We start from the raw sequence: 23,991 nt of genomic DNA on the forward strand, positions 1-23,991 counted from the left end.
GACGTGCTGTCAAGAGTCGTTAGTGCCACACATTTTTTTCCTGCCTGACGTGATTACACGTCACCTCCGTTTGAGTGATTTCTCTTTTCATGGGTTATTACTACGGGCTGGGGTTCTTACAACACGAGCTTAGTGCTGTAATCCTCCTAAAAAAACTGAAAAAAATTGTTCGTATTTGCATCCCACGAATTTAATGGTTGTTTTAAAAACTTGCAAAAACTTCAAGTGACAACAAACAAACAAATCGCGTTATTTATTACCCAATAAAAATAAAAAAAAAATACGATGTTTGGTTCGTAAGGTGGTTGAAACCCAAAGTTTCGTACAACAAACGGGAAACGAGTCGCGTTTTCATTAATTACTAGCTTCTTTATACACATTCTATTCACTCGTCTAATTTGAATGATGAAAAATAACGATTTGCCTCGAATGTATTTTTCATTACAGAATAAAATGAAGCAAAATTCATCGGGCTTATGATGAACCATAAGACACAAGACGCCGGGTGGCAGCGTTCAGCTAGGATAATCCGCGACACATCATGGCGCAGGTAGTTTTGCCGCTGCTGATCGGAGCCGTCCTTGCCGCGGTGGCCATCAGCGCCGACGAGCTGACCAGAAATGTTTTCAGTGAGTATACGAGCGAAATGGGGAAGCCCTGCACGAGCTAACCATTGCCTTTTGATTTCTTCACTTTTTGGTACTAAGAATAAAAATGTTGGCACAACACCTTGCGAGAGAGTTTTTTTTTTTTTTTTTTTTTTTTTTTTATAGTGTTCTTATGTGGCTGTCTTTGGCAAATATACTATGTCATTCGTTATTAATGCAGTTACTTATGTATCCATCTATTTGTTATATTCATTATGGCTCCTATAACGAGGCCCTTTCACTTAATCCAGTACATACATTACCTTGAACTATTTGATACTTGAAACTTGGGTTGGATTGCACGGACATATTTCAACCATCTGTCTCATAGAAATATAAATGAAAGAAAAAATAATAATAATAATAATTGTACAGAATAAATACTTCAAGATAACCAAAAACAGTGGGACTCTTTGTTCTTTTGTAATGAGGTATAATAAAATACATTGATCGAAAAAGTCGATTACCAAATTTCGTTGCAAGCTACAGACTGTTGAAAAAAAAAAAAAAAAAAAAAATACTAATAATAATAAATCAAGCACGATTAAAATGAAACAACATTCCAGACAAATGAACCAGCTCTGCTGCAATTATTATTTTTATTAGTCCACTTGAGCGTTCGGGGACACCAACAATTCACTCAGTGCTACGAAATTACACAAAATTTTTCGCACTGGCATGCATTACACAAGGGAGAAAAGAGGAACGCGCCACCCTGAAAACTGAGATAAAAAGTATGGGGGAGGCTTTTGAAGAGGGGTCAAAATAAAGTGCAACGGTGCGCGCCAAACGTAGTTCTCACGACTGCAAAGTGCTCGTGCCCTGGGGTGCAATTTTTTTCCAACACATGCACTCTCTCAGCCTCCCTATTTTTCCCCTTGGATTCGAACACGTTGAAGTTTACTGTTATGTATGTACATGCAATGACGGCAAGTGGCATTTATTTACGTTTTGTGCCATGCTGATTGGCTGATCGTGCGAATCAATATGCCATCATTTGATTTGAGGATCAAATTTAAGAATGTAAAAGTATATTTATATTTATTTTTCATTATTTTACTCTCAGCAAAGATCCATCATTTCGTTATTTCAATCATAAACGTGTCTGTTATGAGTACTCAGTTATTGAACTTTATTTAATTTTCATTTAAGTAACTATAACTCAACATCAGTAAGACTCAATTTAAAAAATGGGGTGCTCGTAGACATTTTTCTTTTATTATTATTATTATTTTTTTTTTTTATTAACGTATCAAAAATAACAAATATAGAAGTAAAATGCAAAAAACACTCACCATGCCATATCAAAAATAGAAAAAAGAGAATTTTTTCTAACACAGTAGACCTTTTTTAATTTTTTAAATATAATTTATGGCTAAAAGCGTACTATACTAATTGTACTGCAAAAACTTTTTTTTTAATTCAATTCCACTTGTATCACAGTACTTGGAAAAATTTTTGTTTGTTTTTGTTTTAGTACTTAAATATTTGATTCAGAAAAAGACAAAAAAATGTCTTTTGAAGTAAAAAAAAAAAAAAAAATCAAACTAAACAATTGTACCCAAGTCCGTGCATTGACAAATAATTTATATTTTATGAACCATTCAAAGAATAAGGCTTCAGTATAAGCTCGCGATAAAAGCCCCCGCTTTGCATTACAATCCAAGAATTAATGCAAACGACGAGTGCCCCAACAATAACAACCAACCGACTGTGCGTATATGTGTTTGAGGGAGAGAGAAAGAGCAGGAGAAAGCCAGCGATGAAGTTGAAGAAAAGAAAACCAATTACTCGTCTAATTAAAATTTCTCCACCTTCGCTTATTCCCCCCTGGGAAAGTGCGCAAACTGAAAGTAAACACCGAGAGATCTCGGAGCGGCCAACTGCTGGCGTTACCATTATGTTTCCTTCGCCCCCCTCCCCCCTATTTCTTCTTTGCACGGGCTTATATCCATCGGATATTAAAAGAGAGCCATTTGCATAATCCAACAAAGGGTCAACGCCAAAGAGCCATAATATTATTGTTACTTCGCTTGGGCGCACGCACCAAAGACAGGAGCGTGTATATATATATACATAGGAGTAAAGACATGTATAGCCGGGAAGGCCGATGATCCGCTCCTGCCCATCATCGCCCGGTAATTGGATAACGTTAATGTCGTTCCAGGCCATTGTACGCTTCCGCTCGGCATGGAGGAGGGAAAAATACCGGACGACGCCATAAGCGCCTCCTCGAGCTACGAGATGAAGTCCGTCGGGCCGCAAAATGCTCGGTGAGTATTATATACATATATACACGTACCCATGTACCCATCCGAGCTGGTGGATATCGATGTAACGGCCCTGCCTTGGTGGGGTTGCGCGCTGCATTTATTGCGCATCGCCCACTCTTTTCCATCCCCTTCCTAGCCCACACCTCTTTTTTCCTTAATGAAAGCCGCTAAAGAGGCGGAACGCGTCGTGATTCGATCCTGTTGCTGCTCCTTTTTTTTTTTTTTTTTTTTCTTCTTTCCCCGCGTTGCGAGGATTAAAAGCGCCCGGGTAATGAAGGCTGTCCCGATGCGCGACCTCGTTTCACGGTTGAACGGGGCTCTTTTTGTTTTGCGCTAATTGATCTGTTCCCACGGACTATTTACTTGGCTGTATATACATGTATATACTTGTACAAAGAGAGAGATGTTTAATGGCATCACTAAATCTCTTGCTTTGTCACGAAGAAGAAAACAAAAACAACACTTTTATCCGTTTATTTATCGGTTTCAATGACATTATACCCAATACTCGACGAAATCTCGAGCGCCGTACAGCAACGCGAATCTTTTAAATGCTTTTTCAGCACTCGAGCTTTCGTATACTATGAAACATTCTTCTCTAAACCTCTCGATGCTTCCCCCCCAACAGCATCCGCCAGGAGAAGAACGGCGGCGCGTGGTGCCCCAAGGCCCAGATAAGCAACGACATCCGCGAGTACCTCGAGGTCGACCTCACCCAGGAGCACCTGATCACATGGACGGAGACGCAGGGCCGTTTCGGCAACGGCGAGGGCCAGGAGTACGCCGAGGCCTTTTACCTCGAGTACTGGCGCGACGCCAAGTGGCACGCCTACAAGAACCTCAGAGGCAGCCAGGTATAAACTTGGTCGCCCGCGTCCGACCGTACGCTGACTCGTACCACTGCATCTCGGGTTTCTTCCCCTCGCCTCCCTTGTCGCGTGCACATCACGCGTGCGAATTGGATTAGCTGCAGTTGACGAAAATTACCGACTTGTCCACGTGGGTGGGTGGGGGGCAAAAAGGCCGTCGAAATGAACTTTGCACGCAGGGAATTCGATTAACAGCGAGCGCGAATTTGATATTAGCCGGACGCGCGAACTTGCTTTAATTGATTTGGCTTTTTTGGGGGTGGGAGGGGATGGGACGATCAGCCGGGGGATGAATATATCTTATCAGGCGGACTTTCGCGGTGGCGGGGAGGTAATATTACTTTCGGGGTAATTTATGAAGTTGCGAAAGTTCCGCGAAAGGGGAGCCCGGGACGGATTTATGATGTTTGGAAATTAAAAAATTCCCTCCGCGCGAAAATCTTCCGTAAATCACTTTCGCGCGATTCTTCATCACGCAATCGATGTGTTTCATTGGGACGCTGCTTACGCCAAAACGATACCGGGTGCAATCGTGTTTTACCTTTTTTTTTTCGCTCGGCCTTACAGCTATTCTTGTACATGTATATGACGTATATAAACGCGTATACCGTCGCATGGGGATTCTCGAGAGTCTGACAAACTTTAGCCGCTCGCGATACTCTCGGGTACGCGAACTTTCACTATTCGGGGGCATACAATATTCATACCCTAATAGCACGCGTTGGCACTGATTATCATTTTTATTTTTTTGCTTTGCTCTCACGAACTAATAGCTTGGCTTACAGTTTCTGAGTTGGGGATGCGTCGCGAGGGAATAATTCATTTGCATGATTTTTATTCCTGGGTAGGTGTGCGTGTACGCGAGCTTATGCGGAAAGTTAGAGCGAAGGATATCTCTTTGCCCAAACTTTATTCGTACGTTTTTTTTTATACATACATTATTTTACTTGGCAAAATTGCCTCAAGCTGTACAAAGAAAGTACTGCGTTGGGAGGCGTAAGATGATGGTTGATTTGCTCGAAACAAAGAATCGTTGATGTAGATTGTTTGTTGTTGAAAATTTATGTTTCAATCGCAACGGTAACTCTTGGTTTACCCAAGTTTTAATGAAAAAATACAATGGAAGTATTAAAATTCATCGAGTAAAGCGCTTCCGTTTCAACGCGTGCACTTCGAACAAAGTAAAAAAGATATAAAATCAAAAGTTATTGTTAAGTCGAAACTTAAAAGTTCCAATTAACTGTGCAAGTAAAAAACGATACCAAGAAAGTGATTTTCAAAAGATAAATCTTATCTTTACGCTTCTAAAACTGTTTTTATGACAAAGGAGCTGCGCAGAGGGTGAAAAAAAGAAATTTTTGAGAAAAAAAAGCTCGACGAGCGAACGTGAGATTCTTTTGATTCTTTTGACTTGAATTACAAAGTTTCAATTGAAAATTGAGAAATTTCTATTTGTGATAAGATTCTCTTCGAAGGGATGGAAAATTTTCCGATTCAATCATCCGAATAATAACACGTTTCGGTATAACTCAGAGATCCCCTGGAAAAATCCCTATTCATCCTCGCACGATGTATTAAGTAAAAAAAAAAAAAAAAAAAAAAAACAACAACAACAACATCCAAAGCGCGAACAACCACCCGCAGCTTGCACGCGAACGTGAAAAAGCAATAACCGGACCCCCTTGGAGCGGGAAGAAAAAAAGAAATCCAATAAATTAACCCCTCGTCCTTCGGGGTGAAAAAAGAAAACCATCCCCACCTTGTTGGAGCATTAGCGCGGAAAACTTACGATACGCGTGAAATAAAATGAAATGAAAAAAAAAAAAAAAAAAAGAAAACAAGCAAACAAAAATAAAGGAGGAAAAGAAAGTGTAACAAGCCTTTGGAACTTGGCAGGTCCTGCGAGGCAACAGCAACACCTACCTGGTGGAGAGACAAAAGCTCGACCTGCCGTTCGTCGCGAGCAGGGTGCGCTTCGTCCCCTACAGCAAGCACCCACGTACCGTCTGCATGAGGGTCGAGATTTACGGCTGCGTCTGGGAGCGTAAGTGATATCACCTTCGTTCTTCTTTCTCTCTCTATTTTCTTTATGTGCACACACACACACACACAGCTATATGGGGATGTATGTGCGCGCCGCCAGCCTTAATTATTCGGCTGACGCTCCGTGTGCCTGACCCCTTCTTCTTTCGCCTCCTCTGCTTCGTACCCTTGACCCGTCCACCTCTCTCTCTTCCGCTTCGTTTTTTCGACTATTAGATGCAATTTATCGCCGCAGCCTCCCGCTGGCTACTGGCGTGCACGAGAACGTTCCTGAGCTCGAGTGATATGTGTGCACGTAGGTGGGCTACGCTGGAAATTTACCCGCAATGCGTGAGATATTTGGCTACCGTTTACGTGGTTATTACATTTTTTTTTTTTTTTTTTTTTTTTTTGGCACTATTCATTCATTGGTAAGTGTACGTGTTGTTATACTATAGTGAAACGCACGTGATAGAATTTTAATTGGATTTTCTGGCCTACGGGCACGATTAAGTATTTGGATACTTGTGTTATAAAAGATTTTACGACGTGCATAAAAAACTTTTCTGTAGCTACGATCAAAGATAAATTACCGTGTAACGAAATGAAATTCTACACCCTTGCTTTTCTTGAGAAAACATTAATATAGCCATTACAACACAGTTTTTTCTCGGTGCGCACAGCCAGATGACTCGCCAATATCAGCTCCGTAGCTCGGTCAATTCTCCAAAACATTGGATTTTTTCTCGAAATTTCTCGACTACATTGGACATGAAAAATTCAGCTCGGTGATTGTACAGTACCCCATCCCCTCCTTCTCCTCTCTCTCTCTCTCTCTCTTTCCTTGCACGCCGATCCGCAAATAATCGATATTAACTCTTCCGTACAGCTTTTCAATCCCCCCCCACCCCACCATCCCTCTTTGCTTCTCGGCAACTTCGACACTCCTTTAATCCCGATCAGCCCAACCGGAGCAAAGTCAAGCTCGGCTGGCTCTGCATGTGATTTTTCCGTCTCAGTTTCTCGGATCAATCAAGCCCGAAACGCAAACTTTCGTCACAGTCGTGTACACGGGGCGCACAACTTTTCTATACACACTTCGAAGCGAGAAAGGTGGAGGGGAAAAAAAAACTTTCCCGCTGTTGGACGTCGCGTGATAAAAGACGAGGTTTCCATGGATTGGGAGGGGCTTTTAGCCCCCAAGTTTTTACCTTCCCCCTGCGGGCGCTTGCCGAGCTAAATAAATTAATCACTTAATTTTCACCGACTAAAACCAACCGAGCTGCGGCGAAGTTTTCTTTTTCTTTCTTTCTTTCTTTTTTTTTTTTTTTTTTTTTTTGGTCTCGGCTCGGGCTCCCGTGGATAAACTTTGCCGAGGCTTTCGATATAATATCGTCCCGAGCGATTGAGGTTTTTCCGGGGGCTTATTTTTAACACCATAACCAATACGTGTACTTGGAAAAAAAAAAACCTGAGTGTAAAAACCCACCCCCACAGAGAGGATAGCCAGGTATACGATACCAAAGGGCGAGCGCTACGGCCCGAACGGCTGCAACCTCGAGGACTCGTCCTACGACGGTGGCAACGAGGTCAATGGCACCCTGGCCCATGGCATGGGCCAGCTGACCGACAACGTAATAGGCGACTCCTTCGAGATCCTCGCACCCTTGCCGTCGAGCGGCAGCAGCTGGATTGGCTGGATGGCCAGGGACACCCTCGACATCGTCTTCGAGTTCAAGGAGGTGCGCGAGTTCAACAACTGTAGAATACACGTGGCTCATCTGCCTAGGCTCGGCATCGAGGTGAGCCTTTTTTTTCCTAAGTGAATACAAGTGTGGGTGCAGGGTTCACAAGCAAGTTGGTGGTTTTTCAGGTGTTCGCGTCGGTACAGGCGTGGTTCTCGAACGACGGCGTGCGGTACGAGACGTCCGCGGATAAGGTCGAGACCCCGAAGGAGTTTAAAACGAACGTGGGGATGGTCACGGTGCCCCTGCAGTTGAGGACCGGCCGGTTCGTCAAGCTAGACATAAGGACGAGGTCCAAGTGGCTGCTGATCAGTGAGGTCCTCTTCGACTCGGGTACGTGGGATTAGGGTGTATAGTGAAGGAGAAATGTCTATCGGAGGGAGGAAAACAAAGGAAACATTGCATAGTTCCAGGCCTGAGGAATCAGACGGGCGAGCAGGCGTCCGAGCAGAGCGTGGCGAGCGAGCGCAACGAGACGGACGTGACGGCGCAAGCTCGGCCGAAGAGCGAGAGGAACGACACTGTTTACGAGCGAGCGCCCAAATTGACGCCCGACGCGTTTCCCATCGGCAACTCTCAGACCTACATCGGCCTGGTGAGTTGGGACTTTTCTTACTATTTTTTATACCGCAGTAAAACGGGTTTCCTGCGAATTCAGTAGTATAGGGGCGTTATAGTCAGACGTGAGTACCAAGTAGAGCCATTGGTGCTTTTTTTGTTTTTTAAATGCAATTTACTATGTTAAATTACTGAGAATGAATTAGACTTTTCTTACTATTTTTCACACTGCACTGAAACTGGTTTGCTCCGAATTCAGTAGTATAGGGGCGTTATAGTCAGACGTGAGTACCAAGTAGAGCCATTGGTGCTATTTTGTTTTTTTAATGCGATTTACATGCGTTAAATTACTGAGAATGAATTAGACTTTTCTTACTATTTTTCACACTGAACTGAAACTGGTTTGCTCCGAATTCAGTAGTATAGGGGCGTTATAGTCAGACGTCGGTACCAAGTGCAATTTACATGTGTTGAATAACTGAGAATGAATTAGACTTTTCTTACTATTTTTCACACTGAACTGAAACTGGTTTGCTCCGAATTCAGTAGTATAGGGACGTTATAGTCAGACGTCGGTACCAAGTAAGGCCATTGGAGCTTTTTTGTTTTTTTAAGCATTTACATGTGTTGATTGTAGTGAATTATCTCAAGTAAGGTGACACAAAAAATTGCAGATCATTAGCAAAAAAAAAAAAAAATGTACAAAACAAGTTTAACACTTAAAATTGAGACAGTAGCTTTATCCAAGAAAGTTTGAATGTACGTAGTGTAGGACCCGCATAAAATCGGACTAGCTCAATTTTTAAGAAACACAAAGTGAGCCCGAACAAATGACAAGGCATACCATCCCTCAGGTAAGTGCGGCTCTGATGGTACTAGTTCTGCTGTCGAGCTGTACGATTTTCCTGATGAAGCAGCGGGGCCGCAACAAGGTGGCTCTCCTGCAGAAGCACACGGCCCTCCTGTGCGGGCCCACGGCTCCGGGCATCAACATGAAGGACATACATAGATTGGCGACGCCGATCGTCGTCAACAACGGGCTCTCCCAGTCGCGGCTGTCCATCAAGAGCAAGAGCCTCGCCTCGGCCTTGGCGGTCGCCAACGACGACAACATGAGCACCTTGCGCAGCAACACCAACAGGAGCGACAATGGCAGCGAGTACGAGCAGTGCAGTGCCTACGAGCGCACCTACAAGCTCTTCTCCGAGGAGAACCTAGCTTACGAGCCTGCTTCCACCCACAAAAGCGAGAGGTTCTCCACTTGCAGTGGTAAGAAGTACTGCTTTTTTTTTTTAGGGGCTATACGTTACATGAGAAAAATGGTTTTCTTTTTCATTACATTTTTCTCCTCGCTGCGTAGACCAATAAAAACACACCGTATACGCACCATGGCATGTAATATAAAAAGTGTCCAAGGCCACGTGGGCTCCGAGGCATTTTTATTTTTCCTTCCCAGATGTGTACTGTACTGTTGAATGTACGTGTTTATGGGCACTTTTATTATTTTTTTTTTTTTTTCCTTTTTTTACCGAAACAGTAATCAACGAGTGGTATTATACTTTTAAAAAAAAATAATAATAATAATATATGCAATCGAGTGACAATTATCTTGCGTATTCTGACGATGAGAAGCAGCACAAAGGAAGCTTGTGTAGGTCGTTTGTTTTAACGCCCGGGCGCATTTGCATGTGGACAGTTAAAAGAGAGAATTTTCATCTTGCGTACAGATAATTTGTGATTTTTTTACAAAGGCAGAGGTCATAAAAACTTCTGACGAGATACGCCAAACAATGAATATTATTTATTTATATGGCACAAAGTATGAATGATTACAAAGTTTGCGTTAAATTTTTACAAAAATATTCATATTTCCACTATGAATAAGTTGACGTGGTGTTTTGCAATTCCTCTGTAGTTACATTTAAACGAAAATTTCGTTCTTTAGCCCAAAAAGCCTTTCCATATTCATGGTTATCAAATGTTGGAAAATGCATTACACGAAATTTAAGCGCTCCTGCATGTAACCGAGTAAATAATAATAATAATAACAATCCACAAATCCATTAAATGTACCAAACGTACACTGTTGTAAATGTTTTAAAAATCGGATGGAAAAAAACTCTCGAAATTTCCATTGTTTGCCAAAAAAGTAAAAATGCACAAATAATACTCGATCGAATTCACGCTTCAAATATTTCATGTGTAAAACAATGCTCCGTTAAAAAAAAAAAAAAAAATGTTATAAACACAAAAAAAATTTGCACCGACCGAGGCTTGTTGACTGGAAGCTCGAAAAATTAATCCAACACCCATCAACAGGCGTCACGGACTACGCAAGCGAGAACAGCTATCAGGAGGAGAAGTCGAGCGAGAGAATAGTACCAACGCCCTTCCCCGTTAAACGGCACTCGCACAACAACTCCAAGGCAAATCCCACAAAAGTTCACGAGGGTTACTACGCGGCCACGGACATATTGACGGTAAGCCGAGAAAATAATATTACCCGCTCGATCTGCATTTTTTGTTTTTTGCGAATAAATAAAATGTAAAATTGAATAAGCAAACGTATTTTTTATTGTACCGTTTTTTTTCTTTTTCTTTTTAATAAAAAGTACACGGTGCACGTGTTGAATATTAACGTGAATGTTAAAAACGAAAGCCGAGCCGTGAGGGAATCGATAAAATTTTATTACGCTCGGCCACTCGGTGTACGTGCAATTTACGACGGGTCGGCCTCACCGCGCGGTGTCGTTAAAAACACATTTCTGGTTTTTCCGGGCTATGCTTTCGCGATACGTATTTTTCCTTTCACAGTTGTTTCCGAGTAAAATAAAAAAAAAAAAAAAAAAAAAAAAAAAAATCGATCCACAGATAAAGCGTCGCGAGCAGCAAAGCGCGTCGAGCTTGTTCACGCCACTGCAGATCCAAGAGAGCGCCACGCTGTCCAACACGTCGAGCATATACAACATCCAGCACATATCGAGACACCGGCTGAGGATCCTCGACAAGTTCGGCGAGGGTAGTTTCGGGCTCGTCTATCTGTGCGAGGCCAAAGGCATATCTGGCCCCGACATCGGCACCATACGCATCCGACAGATAGTCATCGTGCGCTCACTGTGGCGCGGCGTCACCGATTCGCTCAAGTATGACGAAATTCACTTTTATTTAGAAAAACATTCACCCTAGGCTCGATAAAAATTTCTATCATCTTGAAACACGGATAATCAAAATTATTATCAGTGGTATAAAAAGACTTGTAAAAATTTTGAAAAAGTCTCATTGACAAAGCACATTTCTAAAGCTCTATAGTATATTGAAAAATAAAAAATTGCAGAAAGGATTTCATGAAGGACATGCACCTGCTGGCCGCGATTCGAGACGTGAACGTAGCGAGGATAATCGCCTTGGTCGACGAGGAGCCCATGGGCGCGGTCTTTGAGTACGGCGAGCTCGGCGATCTGCCGACCTTCATGAAAAGCGGAAGCGAGAACGGGAACGACGACATAACTCTGAGGTACCCTATACACACGCATTATCGAGTGAAAATTGTATCAGGGTGGAAAAAAGAGACATGTTTTTTTTTTTTTTTTTTTATTCACAATATTTTTCGGGTCAACAGTTACGGCTGCCTTCTCAACTTTGTCACGCAGATATCGTCGGGCATGAAGTATCTGGAAAACCTCAAGATTCCCCACTGCGATCTAGCTGCGAGGTAATGCATGACAAAATAAAAATAATTTCACCATGGTTTGTTTAACCCATTTTCTTTTTATTTTTATTTTTTTTTTTTTTTTTTTTTTAGAAATTGCATCGTCAACAAAAATTTGATAATCAAAGTGTCGGATCACGCGTTGTACTGCAGCAAATACGACCACGAGTACTACGTGAACGGCTACTACGCGAAAGTACCGCTCAGATGGATGGCCTGGGAGGCTGTCTTGATGGTAAACACAGCAAAAAAATGTAATATAAAAAAAAAAAAAATAACAATTAATAACAACGCTCCTCTCCCAAACAGGGCAAGTGCAGCAGTGCCTCGGACGTCTGGTCGTACGCGGTGACCGCGTGGGAGATATTCAGCAGTTGCAGCGAGCTGCCCTTCGCGGAACTGACCTCCGAACAGGTGCTCGAGAACTGCAGCCGCTGGTACCAAAACTACAGTATCCCGTCGAACAACAACCAACAGCAGGCCCCTCGCGTCCTACCCCAGCCGAGCTTGTGTCCCCGCGAGCTCTACCGCATGATGTCCAAGTGCTGGAGCAGAAGGTCCGAGGACAGGCCCACCTTCGAGGACATATATTTGTTCTTGAAGCGGCTGACGTACGACTGAGGGTCCCACGAGTCGGTTGTTACCAGTGACGATGACCGTTTCGTGTGCTCGAGTGGTGACAGCAGTGAGACTTGCTGCTCCAGCCGGTGTGACGGTGACACGGATATCCACGCCCCTCGTCGGGCTCTGACACTCTAGTGCATTTCCGTTTTTTTTTCACAAACGAGACATGTGTATCCACAGTTGAGTACAAATCATTCGCCGTTACGAAGCTCTCGATGGTTTTATTTCCAAAAGTGTGATTTCCCCGTGGTCCGTCACTCGACTCGACTCGGTGCTGCATCATATACAGTTACAAGACATTTTACCGACGATGAACAATCAGCCGAGGGCTCGCTTGACTTTGCGAGGAGTAACCAGTCGCCGACGCTTTCGACCGTGCACGCGTGCGGTCAAAGCCACACATATGTTACGGACACTGTTGCAGCGACTGCGCGTTGGTGCATGATGTAGTTAGAGAAAAGCGTGTCGTATACCTGGACGGCGCGTTGTGAGAAGAAAAAATATTTTTTGCAATGTAGAAAAGTATGAAGAAAAACAAAAAAACAAAAACAAAAAAAGGATCGTGAAATATTGACATGACTCCGAAAGTTTGGAGTAGTACGACGAGACACGAGCGTGGAATATTTTTTAACTGTTTAACGCTGCTGCGCGCACCGGTGTTTTGTATACCCATCCGTTGTTCATACCGAGCAGTTTGGGTTTGTGAAAAATTTAGAATCGGTAGAATAAATACGTCGCGGTTGTACATAATTGACCTTTCGAGTTCATTGTAGATCCTATGGAAAAAAAAGAAAAAGAAAAAAAAAAAAAAAAGATTGTACGTGCTGAAAATTCTCATTACTTTCTGTTATCGAATCGCAAGATTTGTTTCTCGAATCAGTGGAACACGTCCTGTGTATTATTAATTCCGATGAATCCTCCAAACGGATTTTCTCGCTTAGGTATATTGCGCAACGTATACTGTTATACTCCGTGACTGCACGAATAAAAAAAAGAGAAAAAAAAAACACACTCATACTTGTAAAGAACAGTCGTAAGCTCACGTATGTAATTTCTCAACGGTACTGTATAATCACGAGCGCTGTTTTGTGATATTTTTTTTTTTTTTTTCATTTTTTGATCCAGTGGAAATTTCGATTAATCAACAAGTAATCGTGAAATGGCAAATGATTACACAAGTGCAGCTCCTTTGGTGGTAAATAGCTGTGCTAAATTTTTTACGATAGTTTCACGATTACTTGATGACCAATTGACTGGTTTATCGTCAAATTTACGTATGAGTTGAGTATTTGTTCTTTTACTTATATAAGATTTAGTCATACTAGGCAGTAGGAAAATATCACGTAAGGCATATCCATTACTAAAATAAGATGGTTATATCCATATAATTCAGTAACGAATGTTCAAAAAAGTTGTATAAAATTTTAATCACGTACGCGATTTTAATGGATAAGACTACGAACAAGTATTGGTATTACCATACATTGATAATTGAATTGAAGCATAATCGAGTGTATACCTGAATTTTCTATTTCATTTTCAATCGAGATGAGTATTTTCTACAATACCTTTGATCGAAACCCGCGGTCCCTGGGTGGGGTTAGTTGAATCAAAAACAAAGAATCTTCCACTAGTTGTCGTGATTTTTAATTAGTGACGAGATAAGCCCGTGTAAAATAAAAAAAATAATTAATACGTGCCAAATCAGCGCGTTAAATGATCAATTAGGTTTAACAACCTCTCTAACGTAGCTTTAAGCTATTATTACATTAATATATAAAAGTATGTATATACATAAAAACTCTTGTAAAATATACGTATATATGGAGCATCGAATTTTTGATGCCTTTTAACACGTATCAAATACATTTTATTTACTCGATATTATTTCTTTCCAAAATTAATGTTTTTCGTGAGGTATATACATATCTTTGTATTCGCTTGAAGTGTTTTATTTGAATGAAAAATGATATTTCGAACTGGTGTCCTTTGAGAATTTTATATATTAATAAAAATATACCTGGTAATAAAGCCATATCTGAAGCATCCACATATCTCGAAATTTATTGTTATACAATTAATTCTACTTATTTACGGTAACGCGTCTTGTACATTAATCCGAATCTATAAATAAATCAAGTAGTCGTCAATAACAATTGAAATAGTTAATATGTGTTTTAATTTGAAGAAAAACTGCCATCGAACTCGTGCTGTGCTAATTAAAGAAATCAAGACAAAAAGCTGAATTACCTTGCACTGGAATTCGTATTCTGAAAATAGCAAATGATCCATCGCGACGTTTCAAAACAAAACAACAAAAAACTTACATATCCTTCAATTTCTTCGTATCCTCGTACGAATATACACACACACACACATATATGTATATATATATATATATATATATATATATATATATATATACTCACGAACATGGTCGTATAATCGCTATTTGAGAACACGAACGAATCGTGCGTCAAATTATCGTGTAATATTGTATAACGATGAGTATAACATTTTTACGATATCCTCTGATTTTTATCATTCCTTGTAGTCGGTAAGTTATTACAACAGCCAAATGTAGTCATTTAACAATTAAAGGAGTAAAATACGAGACAAAGTAATGAGAGGCATTGGAATTGCTGTAAGTTGTATTATTTAATATGTTTTTAAGTAACAAAGATAAATAAATGTGTTTTTTTTTTGGATAGTCATTTTATTTGCGAGTTTGAGAGGTCTAAAATGTTTGACTCCTCAATCAAATAATAAGAATTAAAATTTAATTCTGAAATTAAATTTATTTCCTTAACTGACTTTTAGCTAAAAATTAAATTTAATTGTCGATTAAAAGTTCTTCCAATTAGGAATTAGATATGATTATTAATTGTGTCGTAAAATACGTCATGAATTATACTTTTCTTTACTCGTTCGCCTTTTTCTTGAAACTTGAAGAACAATACGTCTTCTGAAAATTTCAATAAAATTTATTATCATAATTAAATCATCAAAAATGTTAACAGAATCGCAAAAAATATTTAAAATTAAATTTATTTAAAACTTTTGTTAGACTTTTCTTAAATTGTTTACTAAAGACTTTTGCCATGGATTCTAATTATCTGTAAATTTCCTTTTTCCTTACAAAAATGTACACGTTATTGTACCCTACTTTACATTTCGATATAGAAAACCTCAAAGTGCAGGTCAACAAGATCAAAAACTATCAGTATTTTATCCAAAGATGTGTATCTTTGCAATAAAAAAGAAAAGAAAAATGCTATCCCAAAAAGTAGATGTCGCATATAAAAAAAAAAAAGTACCGGAACTTGTTTGTGCGTGCGTGAGAGACTGAAAAAAGTTGAGATTAAAAAAATAAGAGAGTTAATATTTATGCTAAAAATGGGAGAGGTGAGAAAAGAATTTTACTACATGGTACAATTGAATACATGTGAGGAAATTTTACGAAGAGGGTAATTAAAACAACGATGATATTTACTTTTGTTTTAACAGAATATAAAATTGAAAATTTCATAGTTTACTAGTCACCAGAAATTAGCTTTTACAAATTATAATTGTCAAGTGAAAAAAAAAAAAAAAAAGGGAAAAAAAAAGAAAAAAAAATTAAAAGGGAACAGATAAGATAGAAGCGCTTGTGTATGCTTTGGGTTGCGTTAGATTTTACGAAAATGTTTTTAAAGACAAGAAAAAAGGATGGCTGGTGTTTCGTTTAAGAGCTGAGAGACAATCAATTTCGTAAATAAAAGGAAAAAAAAATACAAAGAGAAGAATCGTCGAATTATTGATCTAATTGTAAAATACGAGCGATGTACTATTTTAGAAAGGTGCTTCATTAGTTGACTGGAACATTTTTCCATTCGTACTATTATTGTGAACGTCAGAAATAAAAATAAAAAAAAAAACGTTGATAATAGTACTTAATAACAAAACTGATGGGGTTAGTCAAGAGAAAGAATTTACGATTTTTGCTGTATGTACAGACTGAGATGCGTTCGTATGATACAGTGAAGATGTAATACACAGAGAGTGAATGTTAAAAATTAAGTGAACACATCAATTACACTAACCAAAAAAATACCAGTACGTTTCCGTAACGTAATTATACATATTATACATATAAATTTAGAACTGTATTTTCGACCTGCACATTAAAACAAAGAAAAATACACACACACGTACGAATGTACGTTTTTCAGAGACATAATTATTTAAGCTAAGATCGAACAGGAAAAAAAAACCTTATTCATATCCGTCAGAGACAAAAAAACGAGAATCTACAAAAAAAAGGCCCAGTTAACGATAAAAATTAAAATAACCTGGGTAAATAATAAGCGTAAAAATGAAAAAGTACCCTAACAATTTTTATCAACCGATTCGTAGATCTGTATAACTTAAGTATAATCTAAAAAAATTTGTAACACGAATCGCCGTAAACTTCATCGAAAATTATATTCTTAATATTTCCAGTGTTATAACCAATAAAACAATTGTTATACTGTGTGACACCCTTTATTTCGATTCAACCTCATACGTTATCCGATTAACAGCCCAGTTTTCCTTTCTTATGTTGTATTATATTTATGCATTCCTCAAAAATTTCATACAAAAAGTATATATATATATTTTTTTTATCTATTCATTTTATGTATAATTATTGCAAGAAAAATCCTTTCTCGTCTTGGCTTAAAACACTGCTGCGCCGGCATTAGTGCTGCTTCTACGATCTTCCCTTCAGAGTTAACATAATGATGTTTATAATTTTTTGTTGCCTAATATTTTCAGTATGCATGCCAAAAAATTATTACTCAAAGAACTCTTGAAGGCCCTATATATTTTATAAGATATAAATTGTAGAATTTAAAAATCATGTATGAACTTGTCATCAATAATTATTGTTTCAAAGTTATGGGTAAAATAGTCGTTTTATTAATAATGAAATTATTTTTAAACACATCGATGCAGTAAGTATGAGCTCCTGTAAAATTTCACCTAATTTTTCTTACTAATATAATGCTATCAAGTAAAAAAAAAAAAAGGTTTCAATTTTTTTAAATGAGCATATCAAGCGATGTTGAACATTATTGCGATACTACTTGATTGTATAATATGTTTTAAAAGCAATGTATTTTTTTTGTGAATTAAATCAGTGTATATCTTCTGTTTACCAATAAAATTTTTTTATGTTTAATCTGAAACACTGCAACTATGAAGGCTTTAGTTAAATACACACACAAATGGATAAAGATTCGAAAATATGTTTTAAGGCTTCTGATTGATTCGCGTCAATTTGTATGAGTATATCGAACCATTTTCTAATAGAAACATGATATAGCATAGTTATGCAATAAATCTCTTGTTCAATTTTAAGTGATTAAGTTGCATAACTCTACACGCGCAACATCAAGAAAACTGATTATATTTTTAAGACTCAGTGATTTGGTAATATAATTGGCCACACAAACTCTGATGCCCGATTTTTGGTGTGGAAAAAACAGTAGGCTCACAATGAGGAAAATCGAAAAAAATTCATGAAGCTTTACAATGCCATTACTTGTAACACAAAAGAAGATACAATACCTACGTATAAATAAAATATACGTACTAGTAAAGAAGCATTAAATAGAAAGGAAATTTTGTAACTTTTTTGCTTGTTTCGCAAAAAAAAATTGTTTTCTACTCTAGTGGATACTAAAATTGTTGCTTGAAGTTTAAATATCTAACAATGAGGTGACTTTTCGTTGTACGTATGTCATTGATAATTTTTCTGAATTTGTATATCACCTGTTTCTTGACGAAACATTGTGAGGCTTCAGTTTACTTCTCGATTGCAGTCCATGGATCTTTGGAAATGAATTTGAAAAAAATATAATCACATGAATGAAATATAGGCAGCCAAAGCTAAATTAATATAACAGGATCAAACCAAACGATACAAGCTTGACTCGATCACAAAGTTGCTGTTCGTCAATTTGTTTCTTTGTTTAATTGTTTAACTCGTTTAAACGCATTTAGTTCATCAAGTGAGCTCATCGATTTAATATTAAAATTAGAAAATGTGCAAACTGTATTTTTTTTGTATCAACTAAACCCCCAAAGATAAAAAAAATACGCTTAGAGTAGCAAGACAAATGTTACTTGGATTCTAGAGTCAAGAGAAAGACGATGAAGCTGTGCACAAAAAAGGGATTAGCCCTTTTTTACTTACACCCTGACAAGATGGACAAATGTTTCACTGATGATTTGATGTCTATTTTGTCCAATAATTTCAGAATAACGAAAAATATCGTATTGTATATAAGTAGAAAATTATTTAGCAAATTATTCATCTTGACTCTGCTGCACAACAAATAATCGTTTCATTTGCATCCAAAAACAATCTTTCATGCGTTTATAATCCAAATAGTTTTGATTTTATAATGTGTGCGCTCAAAACCGTGCAATGTGGATCGTATATACTTGAAAAAATACGATAGTTTAATTATCGGGTACTCCTAATCTCCTAATATTTGTTATACCATCAGCCTCTTAATATGTTTTTAACGAAAAAATTACTTCAATGATATACTTAAAAAAAATTATCGTCTATATTTTTTTAAGGTAACCTATTTGACAACTCCCAGTATTACTACTCAATACCTCTGAATCAGGTGATAAAAAATTTGCAAATCCAATTATTTTATTACTTGACTGTGGCAGTGGGTTAGGAGAGGGGGAAGTCGGATTTTCGTCCGCTACTGTCCAATGTCCACTTTGGCATCTCTGTCAGTTTATCGGCGTGCGGCGTCGCTGAATCAACTCGTGAGGTGACAACACATACGCCATCGCAGATTTTTTACTAAATTGGCGTCTAAATTTTCACTGTTTTTTTTTTTTTTTTTTTCGTGGACAAAGTGCATCGTGTTAACAACAAATAAAAAAACAAAGTCATGGTTGTGGACGAGAAGGCGCAGATAAGGGAACTGCGCGACAAATTCCTCAGTAAACTCAAGGACGGGGAACCATCGGGTTCAAGTAAATGTTTATACAACTAACTTTAGTTCTTATGTTTTTGTATCGCTTTGACACGATGTTTAAATAATTGGGTGTAGAAGGCATGATTTTTCGTTTTATTTATTTTTCATTGCCCGTGTATTAGGTGATAGCTTTTGGTTTGTGTATATATGAGGTTATAATCGATCGCCTTTGTTGCGTTTAGCTTTTACTTTCGTTTGGCTTTACTTCTCTGTATATAATATAAAGTACACATATGTGTTTCATAATAAGTGCACAAAGCTCATTGAAGTGCCATTAGTATATATATATTTACGCAAAACTCGTTCCATACGTTTGTGAACGCAATAAAGTATTATTCATCCCGGTGCATGATCACACGTCAAGATTTTTTTGTTTGTCTTTGATGGTTTCGTCATGAAATGAATTATGAATGACGTTGGTGTTTTTCTTTCTGAAGTGGCTTGCCCATTTTTTTTTTTTTTTTTTTTTCTTGTGCTAGTATAATTAGCGCTTTCGTACCTTTAATGCTATTTTACGTAAGTCAGGCTGAAAAAATTTGCCTTTTCCTGGTGTCTTTTTGTTTGTTGGGAGCGGCTTGTTTTCATTTTTTTTGTCCAAATCAAAGGATTTGTCAATTATGACGTTTAGTGGGGCCAGTGAAATAGTTGTATAAATTAAAATAAATCAGACTTCATGAATAATTTTAAAAAATGTATTTCGAAAGAAAGCCACGGAAAGTAGACATTCCAGCTTGTGTTAGATAAGATATTTTTATCAGTTAAAAAAATTATTTGCTCAAAGCTATTATCTAAATATGCCTTGAAATCTTGATGATAAAAGTTTTTAACGTGTTAGATATTAATACAAGGAAAATCGTTGATTTTTTACTTGTATATGATGTTTTATAATACTGCATGGATAAAATAAAGTAAAAATTTTTATAGATGCAATATCATGTGTGTGAAAACTTATATAAAAAAAACCATGAGCAGTAACGTTTTGAGTAAAAATTATGAGCGTTAATTGGGAGTCGTTAAATAATAAAAATAAAGTCTAAAATTTCTTAGCCAAATTTATACTACACAGCTGTCATGCCAATGTTTACACATGGGCAGACATCTTTTAAGAGGTGAGAAAAAAAGTTTTGCCATACTGAATTCAAAGATAACAGGCAGTTTTTTCAGCACATGCTGTCATAAGGTTAATGCATGTATACAATACAGATATTACTATTAATTGTATGCTATTCCATTTCTGATTCAATCATTTATTGACACGATTCTGGGTTTGGCGAATAAACAATGGATATATTTTTTTTTATTTGACTGTCGGTCCTGTATTTTTGGCCAAAATAAATTTAAAGTTGCTAATGGGTGTGTAAAAAATAGATACTGCTATATTTTGATGATGACACAGTTATGTGGCCAACACACCAATTACCTATCAGTCAATTTGTGATTTTGACTTGTTCAAATATTAATTATTTCTCTGACAAGCTTTGCTTTCTATGGCTACTTTTAAATACTTAATGCGATGTACATTGATATGTTTTCTAATAATTATCCTCCATGTGTTTTTAGCAAATTTTTTTTTTTCATGTCACTTACTTATGTTATTTTATGTTTTTAGGCGATTTTCATCCAGCAGACATTGAAAGAGTGTCATCTAATGACGACTGGCTAAGAAGATTCTTGGAACACAACGAATATAATATTCAAGATGCCTTAAAAATGTTATGGGAGAGTTGTGAATGGAGAAGAAATTTTGGTACAAACGGTACATTTGTCACACGGAATTTTTTCAATGTTGCCTACCTTCCATACTAATAATTTGAAAACCCTAACGCTGTTTTTTTTTTTTTAGACATTACCGAAAACAACGTTAGAATGGACTATTTAGAACATGGGGTCTGCTACAGTTATGGAAAGGATAAAGATGGAAAAAAACTGTTTGTCATAAAATCCAAATTACACACAAAGGGATCAAAAAATTTTGCAGAGCTACAAAGGTGTATTGTTTACTGGTTTGAAAGATTAGAAAGGTGAAATATTGTTGGATTTCGTAAATGATTAGCACCAATACAAATAAAAAATACTTACAACCAATAAAATATTTTTCTTCAGAGAAGGGAATGGAGACCAAATATCGTTATTCTTTGATATGATCGACGTGGGCCTATCAAACATGGACATGGAACTGACAAAATATTTGATTGGATTGTTCAAGAATTACTACCCTAACTTTTTAAATTACATTATTATACTAGAGATGCCATGGATACTAAATGCCACATTCAACATAATCAAATCTTGGTTACCAGCTAAAGCTCTTCCAAAAATAAAGTTTGTCAAAAGAGCAACTTTAAAAGAGTATGTTGATCCAAGTGTGGCATTAAAATCCTGGGGAGGCAATAATGAATATGTTTTCAAATTTGTTCCTGAGGCACAATCTAATGGTCTTGTTAATGGAAAAACAGATAACAAAAAGGTATTTATTTTATGCAATTAATTTTATAGATTGGTGTTTTAATGCATGAACAAAGTTTTTAGTAATTTTTGTAGTCACTATCAGTTATAATTCATAACTTTGCAGGTGCACTTTGCCGAAAATTCGCCGTTAACTGAGCAAGCTGACAGCACTTTTGGTGATAAATTACCAGACCAAGCATGTAAGGCATTACTAAATCTCGTAGAATCATAGGTACAAAATTACTGATTCTGTACCTTTTTTTAAAATACATTTTCAGTGTTGTCTGTCGAACCAGAAGTATTAACTTTCACAAAATCTGGAAATGATGTGATATCCAAGACAATAACGTTAAAAAATAACTCATCAGAGAGTAATGTAACTTATAAGGTCAGTATTTACGTAAATATGAAAACCAACCCTGCCATATAATGCAACTTACAGTAAACTAATTTTTTATTATCATTAAATTTTAGATAAAAACAACTTCACCAGAGAAATTCAAAGTTCGGCCAAATACGGGAATTCTGTTACCCAGTCAGTCAGTTTCAGTGACAATTACATTGCAATTGGGATACGATTATCGAAGTCTTGTTCCGAATGACAGGTTCCTCATCATGTGTCTTCCCATCGAAAATAAAGAAATGACCAATACTGATCTAATTGACTTCTGGAAGGTATTTCAAATATACTCAGTTTACGATATTCGTTGGAATAGAGTATTAACAAAAAGTTTACCATATTTCAGAGTAATGGAACAGCTTCAGAACAGCATAAATTAATTTGTAGGCTTGGCAATGACACTTTAGATGGCCTCAAATCTAGTTTAGTTAACAATGGGGCTGGAGATGAAAATTTATTGAGCAAGTTGTTTACCAAGGTTTGAAAAAAATTTTCGTTTTATCACCACGTGAAAGAATTAATCCTGAACCAACTAATATAGCTTACAATTTAACAGATTTCTCAGCTGCAAGATGAGCAAACCAAACTAGAAAGCAGTATCACCTCGTTAAAACGTTTATTTGTATTTTTCGGGACTCTAGTAATCGTGGTGTTAGCTTGGTTCGTGCACTCGCTAAACAGTAATGTTCAAAGTTTTATGAAGGAACAAAGTCATACTAGTGTTGTGGAGACGATTCTACCAAGGCACGATGAAATCTAGTCATAAAGTGTAGCTGAAATTTTCCTACTACAGTACAATTGACTGAAATTTTTTTCTACCATAGGGGCTATTTCAAGGGCTATTTGTAATTCAACCATTTGATAAACTGTTTAATCGTTGGTTTGTTTTTTCATGTAAGTCTATTATTCAATACTGAAGGAAAGGCAGTGGATTAGTTATTTTTTCTCAAAATATTTGTTACTTTTTGCTAAACATCAAGGTAAACTGTTACAACTTTGAAAACGAAAATGCTGTACATTAATAAGTTGTGAAAGTTTTCCAATTTTTTATAAATTGTTTGCGTCTAACACTTGTTATTTTTACACAAATTTTTTCTGAAATCTAAATTTATCACGTATATTAAGAGACAGCACATAAGCATGTTCAAAACTAGAAAGAACAATAGTTTATTGTGCGCTTGAAATAAAAACGCTTATGTGTACTTTTTTACCAAAAAAGAAGTGTAAGGTTAAGCTAAGAAGATTTATGAGACTATTTTTATAAACTTTTATCTAAATCACATATGTTGAATTTTGGTGGAAAAGATTATTTGTATTATTTGCATTCCATTACTTTGATTGTCAATGAAAATTATTTTCTGACAATAGTGGTCCAAGTCACAAAGGTATGACAAGAAAGTTTATCACGCTTTAGTGCATTTACTACTTGTATTAGTTATTGTAGATAGTTGCTGATAACCTGTAGACTTTCAATGCAAAATCATTACAAAATAAAAAAAAACTGTACATACATATTATGTACTTCGTTTGTTTAGAATACCTTTTTCAAATTTTTAAATTTAAATTATTGTGTTTAACTGAAACATACTGTGAAAATTATAAATTGATTTCGCCTAAAAATAAATATGATTTTAAAAAGTTCGAATCATATTTTAACATGTTTTATTA

General features: G+C 37.2%; 2 protein-coding genes across 3 annotated transcripts; both read left to right on the forward strand.

The window, feature by feature from the left end:
- The first annotated feature begins 528 nt into the window (after positions 1-528).
- Positions 529-12,595, forward strand: LOC106639430 (discoidin domain-containing receptor 2-like). Its single transcript, XM_014353043.2, has 14 exons — positions 529-629; positions 2,815-2,920; positions 3,549-3,774; positions 5,686-5,833; positions 7,309-7,613; positions 7,685-7,889; positions 7,964-8,151; positions 8,969-9,383; positions 10,434-10,594; positions 10,986-11,257; positions 11,449-11,628; positions 11,734-11,826; positions 11,917-12,058; positions 12,133-12,595. The coding sequence occupies exons 1-14, from the start codon at positions 542-544 to the stop codon at positions 12,442-12,444; spliced, it is 2,841 nt and encodes a 946-aa protein (XP_014208529.2). The 5' UTR covers positions 529-541; the 3' UTR covers positions 12,445-12,595.
- Positions 12,596-19,346: 6,751 nt separating this feature from the next.
- Positions 19,347-23,964, forward strand: LOC106639439 (motile sperm domain-containing protein 2). Of its 2 annotated transcripts, none has more exons than XM_014353054.2 (9): positions 19,347-19,473; positions 21,085-21,231; positions 21,319-21,496; positions 21,579-21,942; positions 22,048-22,123; positions 22,202-22,311; positions 22,398-22,598; positions 22,670-22,801; positions 22,880-23,964. In XM_014353054.2, the coding sequence occupies exons 1-9, from the start codon at positions 19,389-19,391 to the stop codon at positions 23,081-23,083; spliced, it is 1,497 nt and encodes a 498-aa protein (XP_014208540.2). In that variant the 5' UTR covers positions 19,347-19,388; the 3' UTR covers positions 23,084-23,964. The 2 variants fall into 2 exon arrangements, with proteins under 2 accessions (XP_014208540.2, XP_089455013.1); XM_089598887.1 differs by having other exon boundaries at positions 22,048-22,106; positions 22,194-22,311.
- The last annotated feature ends 27 nt before the right edge of the window (positions 23,965-23,991 follow it).

The sequence above is a fragment of the Copidosoma floridanum genome, unplaced genomic scaffold, assembly GCF_036245765.1.
Source record: "Copidosoma floridanum isolate Cflo_tuat_1 unplaced genomic scaffold, Cflo_Japanese_pri ptg000006l, whole genome shotgun sequence".
Lineage (NCBI taxonomy): Eukaryota > Metazoa > Arthropoda > Insecta > Hymenoptera > Encyrtidae > Copidosoma > Copidosoma floridanum.

Coding starts and splice junctions, on each gene's coding strand:
- LOC106639439 (XM_014353054.2), top strand. CDS start 19,389: ATGGTTGTGGACGAGAAGGCGCAGATAAGGGAACTGCGCGACAAATTC. Junction 21,497..21,578: donor TGGTTTGAAAGATTAGAAAG/GTGAAATATTGT, acceptor ATTTTTCTTCAG/AGAAGGGAATGGAGACCAAA. Junction 21,943..22,047: donor GAAAAACAGATAACAAAAAG/GTATTTATTTTA, acceptor ATAACTTTGCAG/GTGCACTTTGCCGAAAATTC.
- LOC106639430 (XM_014353043.2), top strand. CDS start 542: ATGGCGCAGGTAGTTTTGCCGCTGCTGATCGGAGCCGTCCTTGCCGCG. Junction 9,384..10,433: donor GAGGTTCTCCACTTGCAGTG/GTAAGAAGTACT, acceptor ACCCATCAACAG/GCGTCACGGACTACGCAAGC. Junction 12,059..12,132: donor CCTGGGAGGCTGTCTTGATG/GTAAACACAGCA, acceptor TCTCCCAAACAG/GGCAAGTGCAGCAGTGCCTC.